Source organism: Rhineura floridana, chromosome 2, assembly GCF_030035675.1.
Source record: "Rhineura floridana isolate rRhiFlo1 chromosome 2, rRhiFlo1.hap2, whole genome shotgun sequence".
Taxonomy (NCBI): Eukaryota; Metazoa; Chordata; class Lepidosauria; order Squamata; family Rhineuridae; genus Rhineura; species Rhineura floridana.
Genome location: NC_084481.1, coordinates 81,140,649 through 81,162,809, shown reverse-complemented (window position 1 = coordinate 81,162,809; position 22,161 = coordinate 81,140,649). Strand labels below are relative to the sequence as shown.

The window sequence follows — 22,161 nt, the reverse complement described above, 5'->3', positions numbered from 1 at the left end:
AACCCAGATGTATCTTTATGACAAAACCATAAATTTCAGTCCATTGTGATCCTCTTCATTTTTGGGGGTACTAGTGGTTCATTTGAAAATTGTGTGTGTGCTGAAGAGCATATTGCATTATCCTAAAAATCAAGTGTGCACTTGACCGTTGACTGGACCAGAATCTAGAGCAGGAGGCCACAAAGAGAACACATGGGGGATCAGTTCTGTATACATGGATGCAAATGGAAAAAAATCAATATCCCCAATGCCAAGTTAGTTCATTGGTCTCATTGTCTACATTGTGCACGTCTCCGGCATTGACCTTTATAAATAAACTTCTCTAGGTACTCTTGATAAATCTTTTGACGTTTAATTTAAAAACAAAAAACAAAACTCTGTATCACTGTTATTTTTTAAAAAAAGAAGCTAGGATATCAGTGTAATTATTTTTAAAGTGTCAGATATACAATATGTACCTGAAATTGGCCTAGAATTATTGTTTTGAATTGTATAAGAAATCATTGACTAATGCAGTATTTTAATGGAATGTAATAAATGAAGGTTGTAAGCATATGCCATAATTTCAATTAGAAATGTGGAATTTTCCATCTTCTGAAGACTTTCCTTAATGTTATCACTGGATACTGACAAAGAGGCATCTTGCTAGGGAAAAATGTAATTCTCTGGCTCATAAAGATAATTCTGAAGAGGATTGCTTTTGTTTTGCTTTTTGGAATTAAGATGTCATTTTTATGCATACCCAATAAATAGAACTTTCTGAGGAGGAAGAGGAGAAGGCTATGTAACCTCCTTGATCTTTCTCCTTCTTTCCAGTTTAGAGGCAAGCTTCTCTTTCCCATTCTTCAGTTGGTTACTCTGGGAGGGCTGGGGGCAGGGAGACATGGGACCCAGCTTGACATTCATTGTTGGCAGAAAAACATTGCCCACAAGTAAATTACCTTCTCCCCTTGAAAACAACGTTACAATTTCTCATGAATATTAATGCTTTCATTACATCCATAGCTATTTTTCTTGTTCTTATAGTAGAGAGAGCTGCTGTAGTCAAGCTGTAGATGCATGAATTTAATTTTGAAATGTTAAACACATTAAAAAAATTTTTTTTGGTAGTTTTATTAGTTCCTTGGGAGTGAGTTACATGATGCTCTGCACTGAAAATTACCCCAATGTCCTGGCCTTCTGCTTTCTGGACGAGCTTCAAAAGGAGTTCATCACCACATACAACATGATGAAGACAAATACAGCTGTCAGACCATACTGTTTCATTGAGTTTGGTAAGGGATCCACTTTCTACAGAACCAGCTTTTGTTTTTATTTGTTTTCCAAGGAAACTATTAAGGGATAATGTAGTGCACAATTGTATGGTGGAACAGAGAGTGCTTGATATAAATCATTCAATCAGTAAATATAATAAAGAAATTTAAAAATAATAATACAAGCTTCACTTTTGGCACTGAGGAGGGAACAAGAAGGGGACAGGCAGAGAGATAAAGACACGAGAGGTTACAGTTACTGCTCGTATGGTTTTTATTCCAGGTGTTTTGAATAATGCTCCTTTTTTATCAGAATAACATGCCCCTCCTGAAGCAGATATGATTTTCAGATCTATAACCACCTTACCTATAGCAGTGGCCAGATACTGTTGCCCTAGATCACATTTGTAAAAGCATATTTTGGCAGTTCCTTACTGGCTCTAATAAGCGTAATTGATGTATACTAGTGATGAACTACCATAAAATATGCCACATTTCAAGGGGTGGGCTTGTAGCAAAGTTGTGGCAAATGAGGGATTAAGGCTGCAGTCCAAAACATACTTACAAGGGCATAATTTCTGTTGAACACATTTGGACGTACTTCTGAGTAAACATTCATAGGATATGTCTAAAATGAAGATGCCTATGAGCCTCTCTGTCACCTCCCATTCAATCACACATTTTGCTAACTGTTACCATATGCATGATAATGGTATGCTTTTGTTGGGAAAGAAAGTTCATCATTATGGATGTTGTTAATTCTCATCATATGTGTGTCAAAGTATAACAGGCTTATGTTCAGAACAAGCCTTTATTTTTTTGTAAGAATATCTTCTGAATTACAATAAAAGCTAAACAAAATGCAGTGCATTAATTATATTAGCCGTACTTTCAGGCTTGCCAGTGCATGAGACATTAGTTTATTCATAATTAGATTTCTAGTGCTTAATTTTTTGGTGCTGCAAAATTAATTAGCCCATGATATATTAGTTGTAAAGCAGCAACAATATTAAAATCTTCCACAATGGATTTAAGAATTCCAAATAATGAATTTAAATATGTGTCTCGGAGATGTATATTGCCCATAAAGCCATGGGGTCTCAAATGATTTTATTAACGTATGTCTAAGGGGTTTTTGTTTTAATTTTACACAGATAATTTCATTCAGAGAACCAAGCAGAGATATAATAACCCACGGTCTCTGTCAACAAAGATAAACCTTGCTGACATGCAGACAGAAATCAGGCTGAGACCACCTTACCAAATTTCCTTGTCTGAAATGGGTTCAGCCAATGGGTCTCCACATATACCTCTTACAGAATACAAAGGTACTGGGAAAATATCTACAGGTGAGTTTATTTGTTTATTTACTTGTTTATTGCATTTGTATACTGCCCCATAGCCGAAGCTCTCTGGTCGGTTTATTTTCTTAGCATAATTCTCCTCAGAAGGTTCAGTAATGGAGCAATTTGCTGACATTGTTCTTGTAAATCTTCAGATCAAATTAGATGTTATTCTTGTTGTTTTGGCCTTGTGTGGCTGTTTTTTTTGTTTTTAAAAATAAATAGCCATTGCAGGGGGCCTATGCTGGATCAGGACTGTGGCATGGGAAGAGGGGTGCTTTAACCCTTCGTCCCTGCTATTTTCCTGATCAGAAACTCCCTACCATCACCACCTGCAATTTGCAATGAGCGGAAAGGTCCCCTTGTTTCCATTGGGAGATGTCTTCCTGTTGTACATTGCAGGTCTGAACATAAGAAGAGCCCTGCTGGATCAGGCCATTGTCCCACCAAGTCCAGCTTCCTGTTCTCACAGTGGCCAACCAGATGTCTGTGGGATGCTCACAAGCAGGACGTGAGTGCAACAGCATTCTCCCCACCTGCAGTTTCCAGCACTGGTATTCAGAAGCATACTGCCTCTGACCATGGAGGCAGAGCATAGCAATCATGGCTAGTAGCAATTGATGGCTGTATCCTCTATTTATTTGTCTAATATTTTTTTAAAGCCATCGAAGTTAGTGACCACCACAGTCTCTTGTGGGAGCAAACTCCATAGTTTTAACTATGGGTTGCATGAAGAAGTACTTTCTTTTGTCTGTCCTGAATTTTCCAACATTGAGTTTCATTTGATGTCCATCACTTCTAGTGTTATGGGAGAGTATGAGGCTGGGGGTATTCCCTCAATGCCAAATGATACATCTAGTTTGGCCCTTAAATATTGCCAAAACTGAAATTTTGCTAATGGCTCTAGCATAATAGAATTGCACTCTTATAACAATCAACAAAGTGCTTAGCTGGAATATACAGCCGTAAGAGTGGCTGTATACTATAGCCAGCATGGATTTTTCGCATTCTGCAATGTTAAATTAAAAGTACCCCCTATGCCATTCTGATGCTTCCCATAAGCTCATTTCAAAACAAAACCTTACAAAACTTATAGTCCTGAACTCAGAAACGCTTGCTTAACAACCCTCTAAATTTTCATAGCGATACACAAAACAGAGAGAATTGAGAGTTCAAAGTGTAAAGAGAGAGAGAAATCAGCCTCTTTTTGGAATTTTTTCTGACAGAGTTCTCATAATCTTGAAATTCATCAAAAATCAGCCATGTTCACAGAGTACCTGTAATCCTATTACTCACCTGACCCATATTTATTTATTTATTTATTTATTTAAGCTTATATACCGCCCGACTAGCAACAGCTCTCTGGGCGGTGAACATTAAAAATACAATAAAAATAACACAATACAGTATCTCACAATACAAAACTGTACAAAAAACTGTACAGTCTAAAATCAAAATATAATAATTTAGAATTAACAGGAATTAAAATGCCTCAGAGAAGAGAAAGGTTTTAACCTGGCGCCGAAAAGATGATAGTGTCGGCGCCAGGCACACCTCCTCGAGGAGACCATTCCATAGTTCGGGGGCCACCACTGAGAAGGCCCTAGATCTTGTCACCACTCTCCGGGCTTCCCTATGAGTCGGAACCCGGAGGAGGGCCTTCGTAGTAGACCGTAGTGTACGGGCCGGTTCATATCGGAAGAGGCGTTCTGACAGATATCGTGGTCCCGCGCCGTATAAGGCTTTATAGGTAAGTACCAACACTTTGAATCTGGCCCGGAAGCATATTGGAAGCCAGTGCAAACGGGCTAGCACAGGTGTTATATGCTCAGACCACTTAGTTCTTGTTAGCTGTCTGGCCGCCGGATTTTGCACTAGCTGTAGCTTCCGAATCATCTTCAAAGGTAGCCCTACGTAAAGCGCATTGCAGTAGTCCAGACGCAAGGTTACCATAGCATGTACCACTGATGAGAGGTCCTCCTTACTCAGATAGGGACGTAGCTGGGCTACCAAACGAAGTTGGTAGAACGCATTCCGGGCCACCGAGGCTACATGAGCCTCAAGTGTGAGGGAAGAGCCTAAGATGACTCCCAGACTACGCACCTGTTCCTTTAGGGGGAGTGTAACCCCATCCAGGACAGGGTATATATCCACCATCCGATCAGAGAAACCATCCACCATCAGCATCTCAGTCTTGTCAGGATTGAGTCTCAGTTTGTTAGTTCTCATCCAGTCCAATGTCGCAGCCAGGCAATGGTTCAGCATGTCGACTGCCTCACCTGAAGAAGATGTAAAGGAGAAGTAGAGCTGCGTGTCATCAGCATACTGATGACAACGCACTCCAAAACTCCTGATGACCGCCCCCAGCGGCTTCATATAAATGTTAAAAAGCATGGGAGACAGAACCGAACCCTGCGGGACCCCACATTGGAGAACCCATGGTGTCGAGCAATGTTCCCCAAGCACTATCTTCTGGAGACGACCCGCTAAGTAGGAGTGGAACCACTGCCAAGCAGTGCCTCCAACTCCCAATTCCGCAAGCCTCTCCAGAAGGATACCATGGTCGATGGTATCAAAAGCCGCTGAGAGGTCAAGGAGAATCAACAGAGTTACGCTCCCTCTGTCTCTCTCCCGACATAGGTCATCAAACAGGGCGACCAAGGCAGTCTCAGTGCCAAAACCAGGCCTGAACCCCGATTGAAATGGATCTAGATAATCGGTTTCATCCAATAGCGCCTGGAGCTGGTCAGCCACCACACGTTCCAGGATCTTGCCCAGGAACGGAACATTAGCTACCGGTCTGTAGCTGCTGAAATCCTCTGGGTCCAAGGAAGGTTTTTTCAGGAGTGGTCTCACTGCCGCCTCTTTCAGACAGCCAGGGACCACTCCCTCTCGTAAAGAGGCATTAATCACTTCCTTGGCCCAGCCAACTGTTCCTTCCTTGCTAGTTTTAATTAGCCAAGAGGGGCAAGGATCCAGTACCGGAGTCGTCGCACGAACCTGTCCAAGCACCTTGTCCACGTCCTCGAACTGAACCAACTGAAACTCATCCAACAAAACATGACAAGACTGTGCTCCGGACACCTCAGTAGGATTAACTGCTATTAAATAGGAGTCTAAGTCCCGGCGAATGCATGAGATCTTATGCTGGAAGTGTTCAGCAAATTTATTACATCGAGCTACCGATGTATCTGCCATATCTTGTAGGCCTGGATGGAGTAGGCCACGAACCACTTTAAAAAGCTCCCGTGGGCGTGAGAGAGATGACTAAATAGTGGCGGTGAAATGTTGTTTTTTTGCCGCCCTCACCGCTACTACATAGAGCTTAGTAGAAGCACGAACCAGCTCATAATTGCATTCGTGGGGAGTTCGTCTCCATCTCCGCTCAAGCCGCCTCCTGTCTTGTTTCATCGCTCTCAGCTCCGGAGTATACGAAGGAGCTGTATGAGCTCTTCATACATACTCTGACCTTCATCTTCTGCAGTTTAAAAGTTAAAAAAAATGCCTGGCTGATTAATTAATTTAAGAAAGTTTGCATTGAACTCAATGACAAGGTCGGGCATGCTCAGTAAGAACCACCTGTCATTGTTCTAAAAGCCAGACTCACAACTGCTTCGCTTGCCTAATCAGGGGGCCACACCCACACTAGACATTTATTTCACTTTGCTTAGAGGCACATGTTACCAAATTCTTCCAAGCTACACAGGAAGTGGATTGGACTGTGAAAGACCAACCCAAATTGTGTTTGCATTTTGACCAATTTGTAGGGCAGTCCAATATCGCAGAGAGGAGGGTCAGGTCTCCTACTCCCCTGGTGCATTCACTATAGCTGCCCAATTTCCCTGCTTTTTAAAGTTTGATAGAAATACCTGTTGGCTATAGGTACATTCTGCCTATTAGTGTTTATGTGGATATAAGCAAAAAGCCATCACAAAACGTTACTGTTCGCTATGGAATGGGGCTCTGGGTTTGAATGTTGGAAGTGAATACAGAAAGGAAACCTGCAAGGGAAAGTCCTGTCTCAGTAACCTATTAGAATTCTTTGAGAGTGTCAACAAGCATATAGATAGAGGTGATCCAGTGGACATAGTGTACTTAGACTTTCAAAAAGCGTTTGACAAGGTACCTCACCAAAGGCTTCTGAGGAAGCTTAGCAGTCATGGAATAAGAGGAGAGGTCCTCTTGCGGATAAGGAATTGGTTAAGAAGCAGAAAGCAGAGAGTAGGAATAAACGGACAGTTCTCCCAATGGAGGGCTGTAGAAAGTGGAGTCCCTCAAGGATCGGTATTGGGACCTGTACTTTTCAACTTGTTCATTAATGACCTAGAATTAGGAGTGAGCAGTGAAGTGGCCAAGTTTGCTGATGACACTAAATTGTTCAGGGTTGTTAAAACAAAAAGGGATTGCGAAGAGCTCCAAAAAGACCTCTCCAAACTGAGTGAATGGGCAGAAAAATGGCAAATGCAATTCAATATAAACAAGTGTAAAATTATGCATATTGGAGCAAAAAATCTGAATTTCACATATACGCTCATGGGGTCTGAACTGGCGGTGACCGACCAGGAGAGAGACCTCGGGGTTGTAGTGGACAGCACGATGAAAATGTCGACCCAGTGTGCGGCAGCTGTGAAAAAGGCAAATTCCATGCTAGCGATAATTAGGAAAGGTATTGAAAATAAAACAGCCGATATCATAATGCCGTTGTATAAATCTATGGTGCGGCCGCATTTGGAATACTGTGTACAGTTCTGGTCGCCTCATCTCAAAAAGGATATTATAGAGTTGGAAAAGGTTCAGAAGAGGGCAACCAGAATGATCAAAGGGATGGAGCGACTCCCTTACGACGAAAGGTTGCAGCATTTGGGGCTTTTTAGTTTAGAGAAAAGGCGGGTCAGAGGAGACATGATAGAAGTGTATAAAATTATGCATGGCATTGAGAAAGTGGATAGAGAAAAGTTCTTCTCTCTCTCTCATAATACTAGAACTCGTGGACATTCAAAGAAGCTGAATGTTGGAAGATTCAGGACAGACAAAAGGAAGTACTTCTTTACTCAGCACATAGTTAAACTATGGAATTTGCTCCCACAAGATGCAGTAATGGCCACCAGCTTGGATGGCTTTAAAAGAAGATTAGACAAATTCATGGAGGACAGGGCTATCAATGGCTACTAGCCATGATGGCTGTGCTCTGCCACCCTAGTCAGAGGCAGCATGCTTCTGAAAACCAGTTGCCGGAAGCCTCAGGAGGGGAGGGTGTTCTTGCACTCGGGTCCTGCTTGCGGGCTTCCCCCAGGCACCTGGTTGGCCACTGTGAGAACAGGATGCTGGACTAGATGGGCCACTGGCCTGATCCAGCAGGCTCTTCTTATGTTCTTATGTTCAATCCTTGTTCAACTGTAAAGGTTACCGAGGAAATTGTTGTCTTTTCCTTTTAACTGTAGTCTATTCTGTTGATTCTGATATGCTTGGTTTAGAATGGGAATACATTTAAAATACAAAGCTGCATTTTTTAAAAATGACCCCGCCAGCTAATTCTTAATTGCATGTTAAGCTGTGCACAAATTAATTCTGGTAAAACAAAAAGCATGTTCCTTATAGAGTTTGGAAACAGTGATACTCAGACCATCTAGTTCTCTTCTTCTGGAGAAATTCCCTTTGTCGCTCCAGAGCATTCTCTGACTTTATGAACTGCTTTGGAGAGCCTTTTTCTGCTGCAGCTGTTCAGCGCAAACAACACGGAATGGCACCCCTCTCTATATTAATGTTCCAGATCATTAACTTCATTGTTGGCACCTTTACACTTCACTGATTTAAACAGAATGATTTAAATATGGTTCAGTAACCTTATTGTCACTCTCTCTATGTTGCCTAGACTACTGTGGATTTTGCCTTGTTTTTTCATATTCAGTTTCTGTCAATTGTTGTGGAATAGCACAGTAACTGCTTGTACACACACTCACTATGAGTTGGCAGATGTTCGTGTGTACCATTAGCTCTTCCGTAGCACCAATGAATGTGTGCAAAAATGCTTACTTACAGCTTCCTGTCTGCCCCCTCCCTTTTTTTTGTCTTCTCTTAATATTGGTATGGTTGTTAATTATGCATTGGGTCCCCTTGTTGATGAGAGGGTAAAGCAGGAAGTTTTTATACATCTCGTAGCCTTTCTCTTTCTGCTGCTCAATGCTCCATTTAGCAAATACACTAAGATTCTAAGCCTATGTATTAGGGGCTAAAAGTGCTGGAGTTGGATAAACGGACAAAGTTCATGGAAGATTTTAGGAGATGAATGGGTCCCATTCATCACCACTTGGAATACTAATTATGGTTGTATTACATTGGAATGATTTTTGTGCAATATTCCATATTGTTAATCATTAAAAATACGCATGGGGATCAGGCTGTAATCACTGTGCCCATACTTGGAAGTAAGTGCCGTTGAACTCATTGGCTCCTACTTCTGAATAAGGAAATTTAGGATTGGCTATAAATCATTCTTTAGAGCTGTAACTTGCTACGCTTTAACAGAGGAGAACATTGAGAGCACTATTTCAAGGGTGTGAGTAAACAACCAAGTGGCTAATTGCAGACTAATTTTACCAGCTAGTTCTTTATTTTGGGCATTTACTGCTGTGCTTCTCCAGTCCAAGCCTAGAACTTGAGAGCTTGGGTGCTTTAGCCCCATACCCTTTTTTAACCAGACATTGGAGAGTTAAAAGCAAATATCTTTTTCCAGTGTGCTCTAAGAAGTTATGCTTCACTTTTTCAGGTTGCTGTTGCATATGCTGTAATCAATAATAAAGCGACCTAGCAAGTACTGGGTTCAAAATAAATGAAAAGGGAGTTGCAGTCTCATGCTAGTTGAATTGTTAAGTTTTTGTGTTTTCTCATTTAAGTTACATGATCTTGAGCAGGAAGAAGACATTGAAAAACAGCATTAACGTTTTTTTGCCATAACATGAAGGAAATTGTATTTAAATATTAATAGTGTTTCTTCTCTTTGCCTTCTAGCTCCTCACCAGCGACTAGAACCTGTGACGCTGTCCGGGATTGTTTCCTTTGTACTCAGCCTTTTATGTGGGTCTTTGAATTTAATTCGTGGTTTTCATGCTATAGAGAGTCTTTTGCAGGTATGGTAGCCATGTCAGTGAAGTTGTAGCAAGGGAGGGGGGGATCCAGTTTTGGAAGAAATATCTGTCATTTCATTTTTAAAATGGTCTTGCAATAACTAGTAGAGTAAAATCACATTCTGAATGCTGTTTGGATAGAGAAAAAATCCTCTGTTCCCGCAGTGGGCTGGCAACTGTGACCTGTAGGCTGAGTTTGACCTTCTGAGCTGAACCATTTGCCATCTCAACTTCTAAGTTTCATGAAACAGCTTGGTTGGAGCAAGAGATCTTTCTGTTGCTGACATGTTTCAGACTTTTTTCTTTAGCTTTCTTTGTAGGGAACTTGAGCCAGAAGAGAAATCCAGAACAGTCTTTGTGTAGCATTGTTGTGATAGGAGATTTTAATAAGTTTCTCTCAGAGCTGATCTAGCTGTTAAAATCTGCCCCATTACATTGTGGGTTTGTCTGCCTCCAGTGTATATCAATGGCATTCATTGCTGGGGGTGAGAAAACTCTCAGTGTGATGGTCCCAAATCTTGTGACAGGTTATTTAGGGATAGGAAACTTTCTGTGCAGATGCTGATCCATATAGCAATTGGACTGGCTCTCTGGCATTATGGAAATATGGAGTCACTTCTTTCAGTGAATCCCTTGAGAACACAGCAAAGGCTCACTATGTTGAAAGGATCAGAGACAAATGATTAGAGAGGGATTTGGGAAGTCCTAATGTTCCCCTTCCATTTGAGGTAAGCTCTGTGAGATGCTCATCTGTGCATTCCAAGCCAAAGAATTGCAAAGCTTGTGATGGCCCAACTAAAAATCAGTCTCTCCTGGCTTGATGCTATGGGAAAGAGGCTTAAGAGGACTTTACTACAGATAGGGGAATGTGAACTCCAAGCCCATTTCAGATGAATTTTATAACTTTTTCTTTTTCAGTTCAAAATCGGACATGTCATTGAAATTTAATATAATTTTAATAGTCATTTTGAACTTGAAAGATGTGTGATTTTAATTTGTGCATATTGTGGTTTTAATTAAGGAGGTGTCCTCGTTGCCTTCTTAATATTTTGTTTCATTGTATTATATTTTGCTGAGCATATATTGATTTGTATTCTGTAATTGCCAGTGAATTACAGTTAGAATTTACACCTTCCTCGTTACCATTGGAGAACTTTCTGATTTGCATGTAATTCTATTCTGTATTGCTTTTCCTTTTGAAAGCTGTCTTCAAAAGCCATCATTGTCTTTTCATTTCTTCATAAGGAGGAAATAATGGGTGGTATTCAATGCTTGTTCTACTCAGAGTAGATCTACTCTGTTAATCAACATGACTGGGTTGTATTCAACCAATCTTGCTCAGAGTAGACCCACGGAAGTTAATGAACCTAAATTAGTCATGTTGATTAACTTCAGTGGGTCTACTCTGAGTAAGACTTGGTTGAATACAACCCAATGTGCCACCAGTGTGTAGACTGTCATGTATAACCATTGTTTTTGCTATGTGCACACGTTCTGGGAATGTGAGAAAAAGACCATAATCCATTGCAGAGAAGAACTTGAAGCCAGATCTCCCAGGTCCAAGGCTTCTGCTCAGACAACTGTTTGGTATTCCCACTTAAGAGAAATGTATAATACCAGATTTAGCTGCCATCTATGTAAACACTACTTTGTGAGTTTTCTTTTGTTTCCCTATTTACTTTTTACTTGGTAGGAGCTTAGCACCATCTAGTGGATATGTTCTACTTTACGTCCTTCTCTGGTGAACAAAGTAGCTCTGTGCAAGAGCTAAACAAGTTGTGATGGCAACAGATCTGTGGTAACCACTTAAAACGGGATGGATGTCTCCAGTTTTAAGAGCAAAGGGGGCATGAGGGATGCTAAACCTTTCCCTCCCAACCCATGTTTTCCTCTCCATAGTCTGTCTCCTAAACTTTTGTTTTCTCCCAGCCAAGTGTTTGTACATATACTGGCTAAGAAAAAATAAATGTTGGGGGATAGACTGCAAGGAGGTAAGCAGTGGACAGGGGGAGAGTTTAGTGCTTCTCACCCATGCACCCCTTTTGCTCTCAAAATGGGATCATGCAGATCTCTAGTTATAGAGATGAGTCCAGCTTGTCCTTAAGGATATCTGATACACCTGTACAATTGGTCAAGCAAGTGAATTCGAGATACCAATTTCAGTAAATGAAAAATAACATCAATTTGATGGTGAATAGATGCTTATACTCACTTGATTTTTGCTACATGTATGTAGATGTACCTATTTGGCTATTATTGCTTGAGTAGTACTATTACCTGTGTGTACTGCCTTGTGTTTATCATGCCATCAGTGCTGGCAGCTTGACTGATGTTGGGACCAGTTGTGTTAATTTCAGGTACTAAATATAGACATTTGCACCAAAATGTGGATGCGTGATATGTATTCAAATGTAGATCTCGGGGAAAGCAATGCAGTGTAGATGAATGCCATCCAGAGGATACCTAAGGTTCAGAGTAATTCTAGGAACTAGTAATTCTCCATCCAGGTCTACAGGACTACATTAGGGGTATCCAAAGGCTTTGACTTAGTGGGATTTTTGACTTTGCCTTCCTTCAAGCAGCACACTTCTGTGACATGACACAAACTAAATTTGTCAGTTCCTTTGATTTCAAATTTAATTTTCCCTATGTGTATGTGTACCGTTTTGAGAGACCAGCCCAAATAGCATTATTGTTTTTAAACTACTCTTTTAAAGAGAAGGTTAGCTGTATAAATTTTGTAAGAGCATATTTTCTAGAACACAGTGATTTGAGAATGAGTATTTTGTATATATTGTTTCAGAATGATGGAGAAGACTTCAGTTATGTTATTGCCTTTTTCCTTGGCACAGCAGCTTGTTTGTATCAGGTAGGATATACTGTGTACATGTTTGAATGAGTTTCAGAAGTCTGTGACTAAGATTATGTTGTGAGTCTAGAATGAAATGATTGTAAATATATTTACTTCACAGTTTCTTCCTGAGTTGTGGTGACAGGTTGAACTGTAAATGGCAACTCTAGTTTAGTCTGTCTTGAAATTCCCATTGAGGGCTACAAAGAAAGTGGCTGGTGGATTGCAGCTAAAGGCATTCTTCCTGAGGATTGAGGGCTTGACTCCCACATATTTTCACAATAAATGGCTATTATCTGAATGATGGGCTGGAGAAATTGCAGGTGCCTGGGCCTCATCTAGGCCTGTTTAACATATGGAGCTGCCTTACATCAAATCAGATTAGTCATTCTTGGCACTGATTGGCACTGGTTCTCCAGGATTCAGACAGGAGTCTTTCTAAGCCCTACCTAGGACTTTCTGCATACAAAACATATGTTCTGCTTCTCCCTATATACGTTTCTCATATATAGCAAAAACTGTTCCATGAAGAAGCATGGCTTAGGTTAAGAATGGACTCTTCTTTAGGAGTTTATGGTACATGATATAGATTTGTTGCCTGCATTTTTTTGGTTAAGATTTCTTAGCATGTGCAAGAATTGCTGTATTTTTCATTAAAGATTTGATGACCATGCCCCATTAACACCTTCTTTGTTTAGTATGTTAACTTTTCTGACAGAAGCATATTGTGAGTAAATGTTTCAACTGACATACTTGTATTTTTGTACCTTATCAATGGAGAGTTTTGTTGCTTGAGGTAAAATTTAATGTAAATAGCTGATGCAATGAATGAGACAGATTACTTTTAGCTGCTGTCTCCAAGAAATCATCTTTGAATATTGTTGTGAAAGAAGGCATTTTATGGTCTCAGAATAACTCAAGTGCCTCAAGTTTAATTGTGAATGGCTTTTGTTATTGCTAGTTTATTTTCATGCTGCCTTTTCACTAAAAAGGCCCCAAAGGCAGCTTACATAGATTCACGCACACATACAAAACTCAAGTTTTTTAAAAAAAGCACAATCCTGACTTTTTTAAAAAAAAACAAGACTAAAAGCTAAATACATCCATATTCCTGCCAAAAAGTAAAGGGCAGTTCCCACAAAAATCTCAGAGAGAACAGAAGTGAACCCTAAGCAATTCTGCCTTACAAGGTTCCAGGCAGGGCCGATGGAAAACCTTGACCCTTGATGGTCTAGCACAGTCTCGCCCCTACAGAATGTTTTGTAGAGTTACGTTCTTAAGGTTATTGAGCCCTATCAACACTGATATCCCTTAAACGTGCTGCCTATAACAGTGTTTCTAGTGTGCTGCAAGCAAAGACTAAAGGGAATGGTGGATTTAAATTCAAAACCTTAGGTATCTTTAGGTGAGCTTACCTGTGAGGTTCAACATGTGAGGCTCAAACTAGGGAGGAGGGAGTACATGTATTCCACTTCTGACCTTCCTGGGCTGAGTGGACGGGTCTGAAGGGGGAAGCATCTCAGCACAAATACCCTTAGAAGTGTCCTTATTAAAGGACACCTGATAATGCAGTTCCATAGTGCAAGAACTAAGTGCTGCAGCTGAACACACTTAACCTCTTTAGGACCTTCCCACTCAACCCAGGGCTGGTGTGTGCACTGCCTCTCATGAACCCTCCCATGATATTTTTTTGAATGCCTGAAAACTGCTTGAATTCTGCTCAGAGTGTGATGAAAACAAATATTACTTTAAAAAAAATACATTTCTGGCCATGTGGGACTTGCATATAGTATGCAGCGTAGAAAGCAGAACTCTGCCCCTTTGATTTCTACAGTTTTTGGAGTAGAAATGTGATAAGATGCCAGGAGTTACTCATATTCTAAAGCCTTTTTTTTCCTTTTCAGTGCTATCTGTTTGTGTATTGCACAGGCTGGCGAAACATCAAATCCTTCCTAACTTTTGGCTTAATCTGTCTATGCAACATGTATCTCTATGAACTACGCAACCTGTGGCAGATCTTTTTTCATGTGACTGTGGGTGCTTTTTCAACATTACAAATCCGATTGAGGCAGCCACAAGGGAAGGCCCCTGATTACAATGTGTGATGGTTGCCCTCCAATGGTCCCAAGGCCAACTTGATCCGAGCAGTATTCCTCTCAGGAACAAAAAACTTTTCTGTAAAAGAGAAGCTTGTCATACTCTAAGGGATTAATGACAGAGAACTTCTTCCTAAAAGAAGAGCTAAAAATGATTCGGGAACCTGTTAGGGTACAAATGAAACCCCTGTACAAGAGAATGTACCCCAATAACAAATGAGAAGTTGGAGGGACACCATGAAGAACTTCACATTCAGAAGTATTAAAGGGCAGGATTTGTATTGGACTTGTTCTGCATATCAAGTGATTTCATCAATTCCAAACCAGTTTTGCCTTTGTGAGGCAGTAGAAAAGGCTGAAGTAAAAGGATGGCATTGCATATTAACAACTGTTCAATGTGAATGAATTCCTAAATGCCAGATTATTGGATTGCACATAAATGTAATGCTGTGTGTCTGCGTTTTCCTTAATTAAAATCTAACTCGGAACCATCTGTTCATGTGGATTAAGTCCTGGGCCTCAAAGGCCTGCCATCTAGTGCTGAGTTAATTGTGAATTGCTTTGTTCTCCCCCTACCCCCCCCCCCCCACTTTTCTGTGTATTATGCTTTGAAAGAGATTTGGAAAGTGACCTCCACATCCCCACATAAATAAACATATCACATTGTATTTTTTCAGGCCCTTTCTCTAATGCTTGAAGGATGAAGAGAAGATGGCTGATGAGAGGAGTAAGGAGGCAGAAATGTTGAGGGTTTTATTTCTATATGATGTAAAGGCAGAAGCCTGGCCTACTGCAGATAGTTGACTAGTCTGATTTACAAAGAGTCCAAGTCCTAATAATTTCAGAAGAATTTGTTATAACCCTTTTTGGGAACAAAGGAAACTACTAAATGCTTTTGATGACTGGTTGTAGATAGCAGCTTGATCATAAAAGAGATGAGTAACATAAGAAGTTAAAGGCATTATTAAGGTTTTCATCCACTGCAGTTAGATAGCTAGTAAAATAGGCTGGAAGATGAAATAGGAGCATGTTCCTTCTGAAACATCCATAGGCAACAACTAGCTTTCCTTCAAAATAAAACTTAAGTCAAGCTTGTTCATGCAAAAAAAGGTGGAACGAGTTTTTAAAAGATCTGTACTTGAGTTGTATTCAGTAGTGTTCCTCATCCTGACAGAGGCTGCTGCTGGCTCAAATGAGCTTTCCCTTAGCAGAATGAGGAGGGAGGTGATTCCTCCCTTTTATTTCACCTTCCCCGTGCAGCCATCCCATGATATTCCAGAGTCTCCATACCATCTGAAGCGGATTTTTTTTGGGGGGGGGGAGCTGCAGAAAGGAGGGGGAATGAACAAGTGTAGTTTCCCTCCCTGTTCCACTCACAGATACCTCCAGTAGATCAATGAGCCTTCCCTCAGTTTGGGGGGGGGATTCATTGATTACATTCCTATATTTTATACATTACTAAGCATGCTGGATTTGCTACGTATTGTTGGACTACACCCTGTGTGTTGAGGTGTGAGAACAAATGCCTTTTCAACTCCAAGTCAAAAAGGGTTCTGACTGTGAGGATATTAGCAGCTGGGGTTAGAGACACATTGTGCTGACAACATCCACAAGTCAGTCATGAGATCAGGAAGCGTCTCTGCCAGAGACAAATTACGATTAGTTTAGCTGACAAAATGGATAATCGCCAAAGGTGTGTGTTAGAACTAGGGTTTGATTCCAGTAAGAAGAAGGCCAGACTGAACTTGGGACACCCCCAGCCCTGCCTATCCCAATGTCTTATGATCCTTCATGGCTTTAGTTGTAAGCTATCTACATAATGGTGATGGTATTGTCCACTATGTCTGTGGACAAAAAGACACTGTATTCTTAGTTTTACTTTAAATTCCTGGCTGCGTCACACACTACAACTCTTCTGTAATGATGTTGCTCTAGGGCATTACAATAAAGTATTATTTTTCTAGGGCTGTGGTGACTGGTCAGAGACTGCTATACATGTACTACTTCAACACTCCTGCCCTCTTGTACACCAGAGGCAGCCCTTTTTGGTTCAAGGGCCACTTTCACCCTTGGCTAACCTCTGGGTGCTGCATGGCAGTGGTGGGTGTGGCTACCTCAAACTCTGTGCACACACAGAGAATAAACACAGCTCCTTCTCATCTATGCAGATAAGCAGAGGACGGGGTGGTGATAGTTAATCACCCTTCTCATGAAATGAGTGATCTGATGAGTGGGGAGGGGGTTATCTGTATGCCCATCAGAGTGCTAGTCTGTGCCCATCCTACTGCCATGTGGTTTTTTTTTTACTACTGTTCCCAAAATTGGGAGGGAGGGAGAAAAATTGCAGAGGGAGGCTTGAGCTGGAGGTTAGCCATCCCTGATATACACTAATTTCATTATCCCTTGCATGAAATGTGTGAAGGAGATCCAAATGCTGATAATAATATTTTTTAAAAGTATTCATTAATCATGACAGCGACACCAAGAGCCCTGAAAATGGATCTCCCAGTAGCCCTAAACTAGTTGCTGTATTTCTATGTTATGCTTTCTCTACATGTATCATGATTCAATACACACATATAAGAACTCCTCTCACACACTGTGGTAAGATCCATTCTGGTTGCCATGGGACATAGGAGACCTGGTTTTAAGTCCTACCTGCAAGCACAACTGATTACTTTGTACTTCAGCTTCCTAGCTACAAAATGGAAATATTGAGCATCTGAATGAAATTACAAAGTGCTTTGTACCATAAAAGTGCTATATAAACAAATAAATGCAAAGTAGTTATGAGCAATACATGCATTTCTATAAAAAAACACAAGTACATGTAGTGGAGCTAAGAGATGACCCAAACCTTCTGAAGCAATGGTCACTGCAACTGACATGGTGTGTTTGTGGATATTCTGTATGAGGGAGTTCAAGAATCGGACAATATAAGATGTAGGGTGGTGGAAGGTATAATGTGGATGATTCACATAGCTATTTGGCGCCTGCCCTATGTATTTTTATGTCTATAAATAGTCATAACCAAAAGCGCGAATGCAGCCAGTGATTTTTTAGATTTCTGTCCTATGCTCAAGGAGAGAAAAACAAAAACCAGATCCTGTCTGTTAATGTCCTATCACACTGCTTTTGTAAGACCCCCTCCCCCTCAGTTTGAAAAGTAGCTTGGCAGGTGACATTAGGGAAAGGGAAGCTGCTATGTAAGAGACACAGAACATGCACCTTTGCTGAGGCTCTGTCTGCCCTCTCTAAGAAGTAATTAAGTTGTCTCTTGGACTTCACACAAGTGCTGACAAAGTATGCTTACAGCTGTGACAGTATTCCTCCCCTCCCCCCCCCCATATTGGAGACACACAAGCCATGGCTGAAAAGCTGGCAGAATTTGGGTAAGGATAAAAGAAAGTCACAGAACACAGTATTGTGTGTGCGTAAGTCAATAATTCAAGTGTAAGTGATTGTGCTGAATTGTGGCCTAACTTGGTAAAAAACTTGAGATGTTGATTCCGATCTGCTGTAACTGACATGAAGGCTTGAGCATGAATATGTAATACCAAAGAATTTCATCATTCCAAGTGAAAAGACCTACATCTAGCAATCCCTATAAAGTTCTGTTGTGCAGCCATTTCCATGATTTTTAAGTGCATATAGTGCTGTAAACAGACACACAGTCCCTTAGACTACCTTCAGACCTATCAGACACATCACTTTTTAAAGCATGTTGCAGTAATTAGAAAATAAAATCAGCTGATTTCAAAATATTTTTGTTCCAATAGCTGAGCACCATAATTTCAAATGGAAGAGAAAGACTTGCCTGTCCAGCAAGGCAGATCCAGAGGCTTTTCCATGTTCACAGATGACATAGATGCGGATGTGCATTTGCATGCAAATCCCATTATGCACTGAGTTGTTCATCTGAGTTGCATTGAATTATGTGGACCTGTCTTTAAATGCACATGGTGATGAGCTTGTCCACAAGTAAGGCTTCTAGTTTTTGCACAGGATTATAGTTGAGTAGGACTGGACCACAGCCTCCTGCTTCCAGCCTCCATAGTTCCCTCTAAAGTAGCCTTTTGTTGAATTTGACATAAAAATGAAATGGACTCCAAGATGTGATTACTACTCCATTTAGAATCCAGGGGCTGAGATAAATAGCCACCTTTGCTGATTTCATCTGAATATTTTCCCCTTTCCTTGTAGTCACAGAGAAGCAGATAGATATACCACATCATGAAGTCCACTCTCCTCTTTCTGTGATACAGCATGCACAAAATAACATCCAGAAATTCATGCAAGAGCAGGAATATTTGTTGAGACAAATTATATAAGACTGGCGCCATCCTAACTGAAATGATGATAGTGAAACATATTTGGGAGGTTGAGTAAAAGATCCTATCGTCACTCCAGCCACATAACATTAAATTATATTTTACTTAATTTTATAGCATAAGTTCCAGACTTTTAAAAATGAACCAGACTTAAATGAATAAAATTGACACATTCACAAGTGAAACAGTGTTTTAATATAATTGTTAAATTACTTAAAACAGATTGCAATTTCCATGGGAAATCATAATTGTATCAATTTTTGCAAGAGCCAGAATAAAGAGTGCATACCCCTTGAAATGATCATGACACAGTCAACAATCACAGTCAGAGATACAGGCGACTGAAAATTTAATTGACAACACAATTGCGCAAGGTGGTCTGCTCAAACATTAAGAATGCATATTTCAAAGCAGGAGGCAAACCTAAAACAAAATGATCCTATATTGTGCTGTTAATTAAAATGTGGAAGTGGTGAATGGTTAAAAATAAAGGGTGGAAGGTGATGAAGAACAAGCTGCAGTACTGTGTAAATAAAGACATTTGCAAATCAAACTGATTTTTTTTAAGGTTCAAAAATATAGTACAAGGGCAGACTTGGCAGTTTTCTAGGAGTCAGGCAACTATACCATTCCAGGGTGTGCCATAGTGAAAAGGGAAAGGAAGTGGGATGCTACTGACACTCTAGTTTAAAACTGTTTAATGCTACAATCATGTTGAGCAATATGACAAATATCACTGAGACTATGGATTTTACCTTATTTCTTGTTCAAAGAGTAACATTAACCCCATCCCTCCCCAACGTCCTAATTGCCAGCGCCGGGCAATCATTAGGTTATGGAAATTCTGCCCTGAGAAGAGTGGAAAAAAGTAGAATCAGTATGTTTTGAGTCATTTTTTTTACATAGCCAAATTCAATATCAAAAGTTTTCCCCTACTGAAATATAAAAATAGAAGCTTTTATGCTTTTATACTTTTTAATAAAATATGAAGGGGACTTTGCTTTTAAAAGTTCAAAATGTATTTAACTCACTCATACATTTATTAACAGTCCCCCTCTTTTTTAAAAAATAAGTATTGTTCAGCAGGACAGGTCATCTCAGCATATTTAGAGAATCAATTAATACATATGTTTTATTATGAAAAAAAACTTGCCTAAGTCTTCAAACTAAAATCCATAATAAATGAATCACTAATGGAATTCAACTCCCACAGCATCCATCCAGAATAGCAAAATGTCTAGGTAATCCTCAGTGTCACTTACTTGTACAGACAGTTGTTACATAAGCTGTAAAAGTTCTTTCAAAAAGTAATTCTGGATTTGATTTTTATTTCTCTTCTGCTACAGTTCAGATGCACACAGGAACTGGCTTTAGTCATAATACCTTTGACAAATAACAGTTTCAGAATTGTGAACACACACTTACCTCTTGCACTTGGCTCCTTCCAATGTCAGAAATGAATGCAGCTGCTCTAGTTCTTGCTTTTCCTTATCTGTCTAATTTTATGTTTCCCACAGTTTAGGTCTTCTATAAAATTAAATCTGGAGCCCCTTCTATTATGGTTATGATTATTTTGCTTGTTTCCCGGACTGTACAATATTTATTTGAAAACTGCCAAGTCTGCAACTCAGAGAATAATGACAAGAATATCACACAATTCTATAGCTTATGTACACATCCCCATGTACCTGGCCTCCAATCCAAAGAACTGCAAATACAGCAGAAGGCTTCACACCCACTGCTGGACTCAAGGAGACATCAGAAGAGCAGGGCAGAAACATCTCATAGTCCTGATCAACTTTCAAAATGGAAAACAGAAGGGAGAAAGGGAGCAGCCTGAGGGTCCCTTCCCTTTCTTTCTAACAGCTTGTCAGGTGCTAATCAACTGATATGGGTAAAGCTGCCTCTGCTACTGCCCTATCTAACAGCTGACAGATGCTGTGCTAGGTACCAGGTGCTCAGTCAGGTTGCTGCATCTGAGTCCCCTTCACATAAAGCTGTTTGGTGCACCTCAGTATGGCCGATCCACATGTGGATCGCTGTTGCTCCACTGGACTAACTGTTTAATGCATATAATGTTCAAAATACAGAATTTTGGTATCTCTCTTAGATCTCAGTATCTTCCATATTAAAAAATACAAAAACAAAAAAAACCCCACAACTCAAAACCAACAGCCCCACACATTTGAGAGGAATCTCCCTCTCCAAGTGTTGCATGTTGTCAGCTAGTTTGTCGTGTAAACCAAGATACACTGAATGTCTTTTCATTTAATAAATATGCTTGAGGAGTCATTTTTGCCCTCACCTTCAGGAATATTTCTCTCTCTTTTCCCTTTCAATACATCAGTTCTGGTAAAAAGAAGAAATCTTGTATCTGTGGAGAGGGTAGGGATGGCAAGAGGACATAATGATCTTTCCCACTGAAAAAAAAATACTAATGGTGTCATTAAAAAAGGCCCTTTGTGTAGAGCAATAGTGGGTGGTGTTTTTAATTTTAAATGTCCACTCAAAAGAGCTAATAAGAGAACAACGGCACACTTCAAGGAGTTAACAGCACAGACTAGAAATAGTATGGGACTGCACAGCCTTTCCAAAGTAATGACGTTCATTTTTTTCCTTTTGTTGAAATGAATCATACTTTCCTTCAACCAAGTTAAAACATTGTGTTGCTTCAAATAAATATTTAAATATCTTAAGTCCTGCATAGCAGCCTCATTGAAGATCTCAAATCCATGTTTTCATCTCTGAATTCCATTCAGCAAAAATCTTTGGTCAATTAATTTACACTCAACCTAGGAAAAATCCACAGCAATGCTAGGTAACTTCTGGATTGTGTGCCACGTAGCCTAAACTATTTTTTTTCCTTCTTGCACACAATCTGGCTAGAAAGGCATCAAATGAAATGCCCTTGTATTAGACTTGCTGCTAAACAGCAGATTTTTCTCTGACTTGCTATGGTGTTTGAATCAAACTGAGCCATTCTTGAGTCATTCTTGCCCGCTGCTGTTAACTTGCCAGTGGGGGGCCTTCATTTAGGAAGTAGGTGGTCATTTCTCCTTTACCTTTGACCTTAACGACCCCTCGGCATTCTAGTTGATAGTTGTTGACTGTTAAAACCTGGTACATGTCTGTGGTCACCTAGGGAGTTTTAAAAAGGAAGAAT

The 22,161-nt window shown here is 40.2% G+C and overlaps 2 protein-coding genes across 5 annotated transcripts in view; one reads left to right on the top strand and one right to left on the bottom strand.

The window, feature by feature from the left end:
- SEC22A (SEC22 homolog A, vesicle trafficking protein) overlaps positions 1-16,630 on the top strand; it is a 30,833-nt gene extending 14,203 nt beyond the window's left edge. For all 4 annotated transcript variants that reach the window (XM_061609083.1, XM_061609085.1, XM_061609084.1 and 1 more), the window contains exons 3-7: positions 1,111-1,274; positions 2,408-2,602; positions 9,605-9,723; positions 12,524-12,589; positions 14,476-16,630. In XM_061609083.1, the coding sequence (XP_061465067.1) occupies positions 1,111-1,274; positions 2,408-2,602; positions 9,605-9,723; positions 12,524-12,589; positions 14,476-14,676 (745 nt within the window). In that variant the 3' untranslated portion in view covers positions 14,677-16,630. The remainder of the gene's footprint in view (positions 1-1,110; positions 1,275-2,407; positions 2,603-9,604; positions 9,724-12,523; positions 12,590-14,475) is intronic.
- Positions 16,631-19,255: 2,625 nt separating this feature from the next.
- The window catches only part of ADCY5 (adenylate cyclase 5), a 421,425-nt gene continuing 418,519 nt past the window's right edge, over positions 19,256-22,161 (bottom strand). The window contains exon 21 of the mRNA XM_061609082.1: positions 19,256-22,136. Within this exon, the coding sequence (XP_061465066.1) occupies positions 22,005-22,136 (132 nt within the window). The 3' untranslated portion in view covers positions 19,256-22,004. The remainder of the gene's footprint in view (positions 22,137-22,161) is intronic.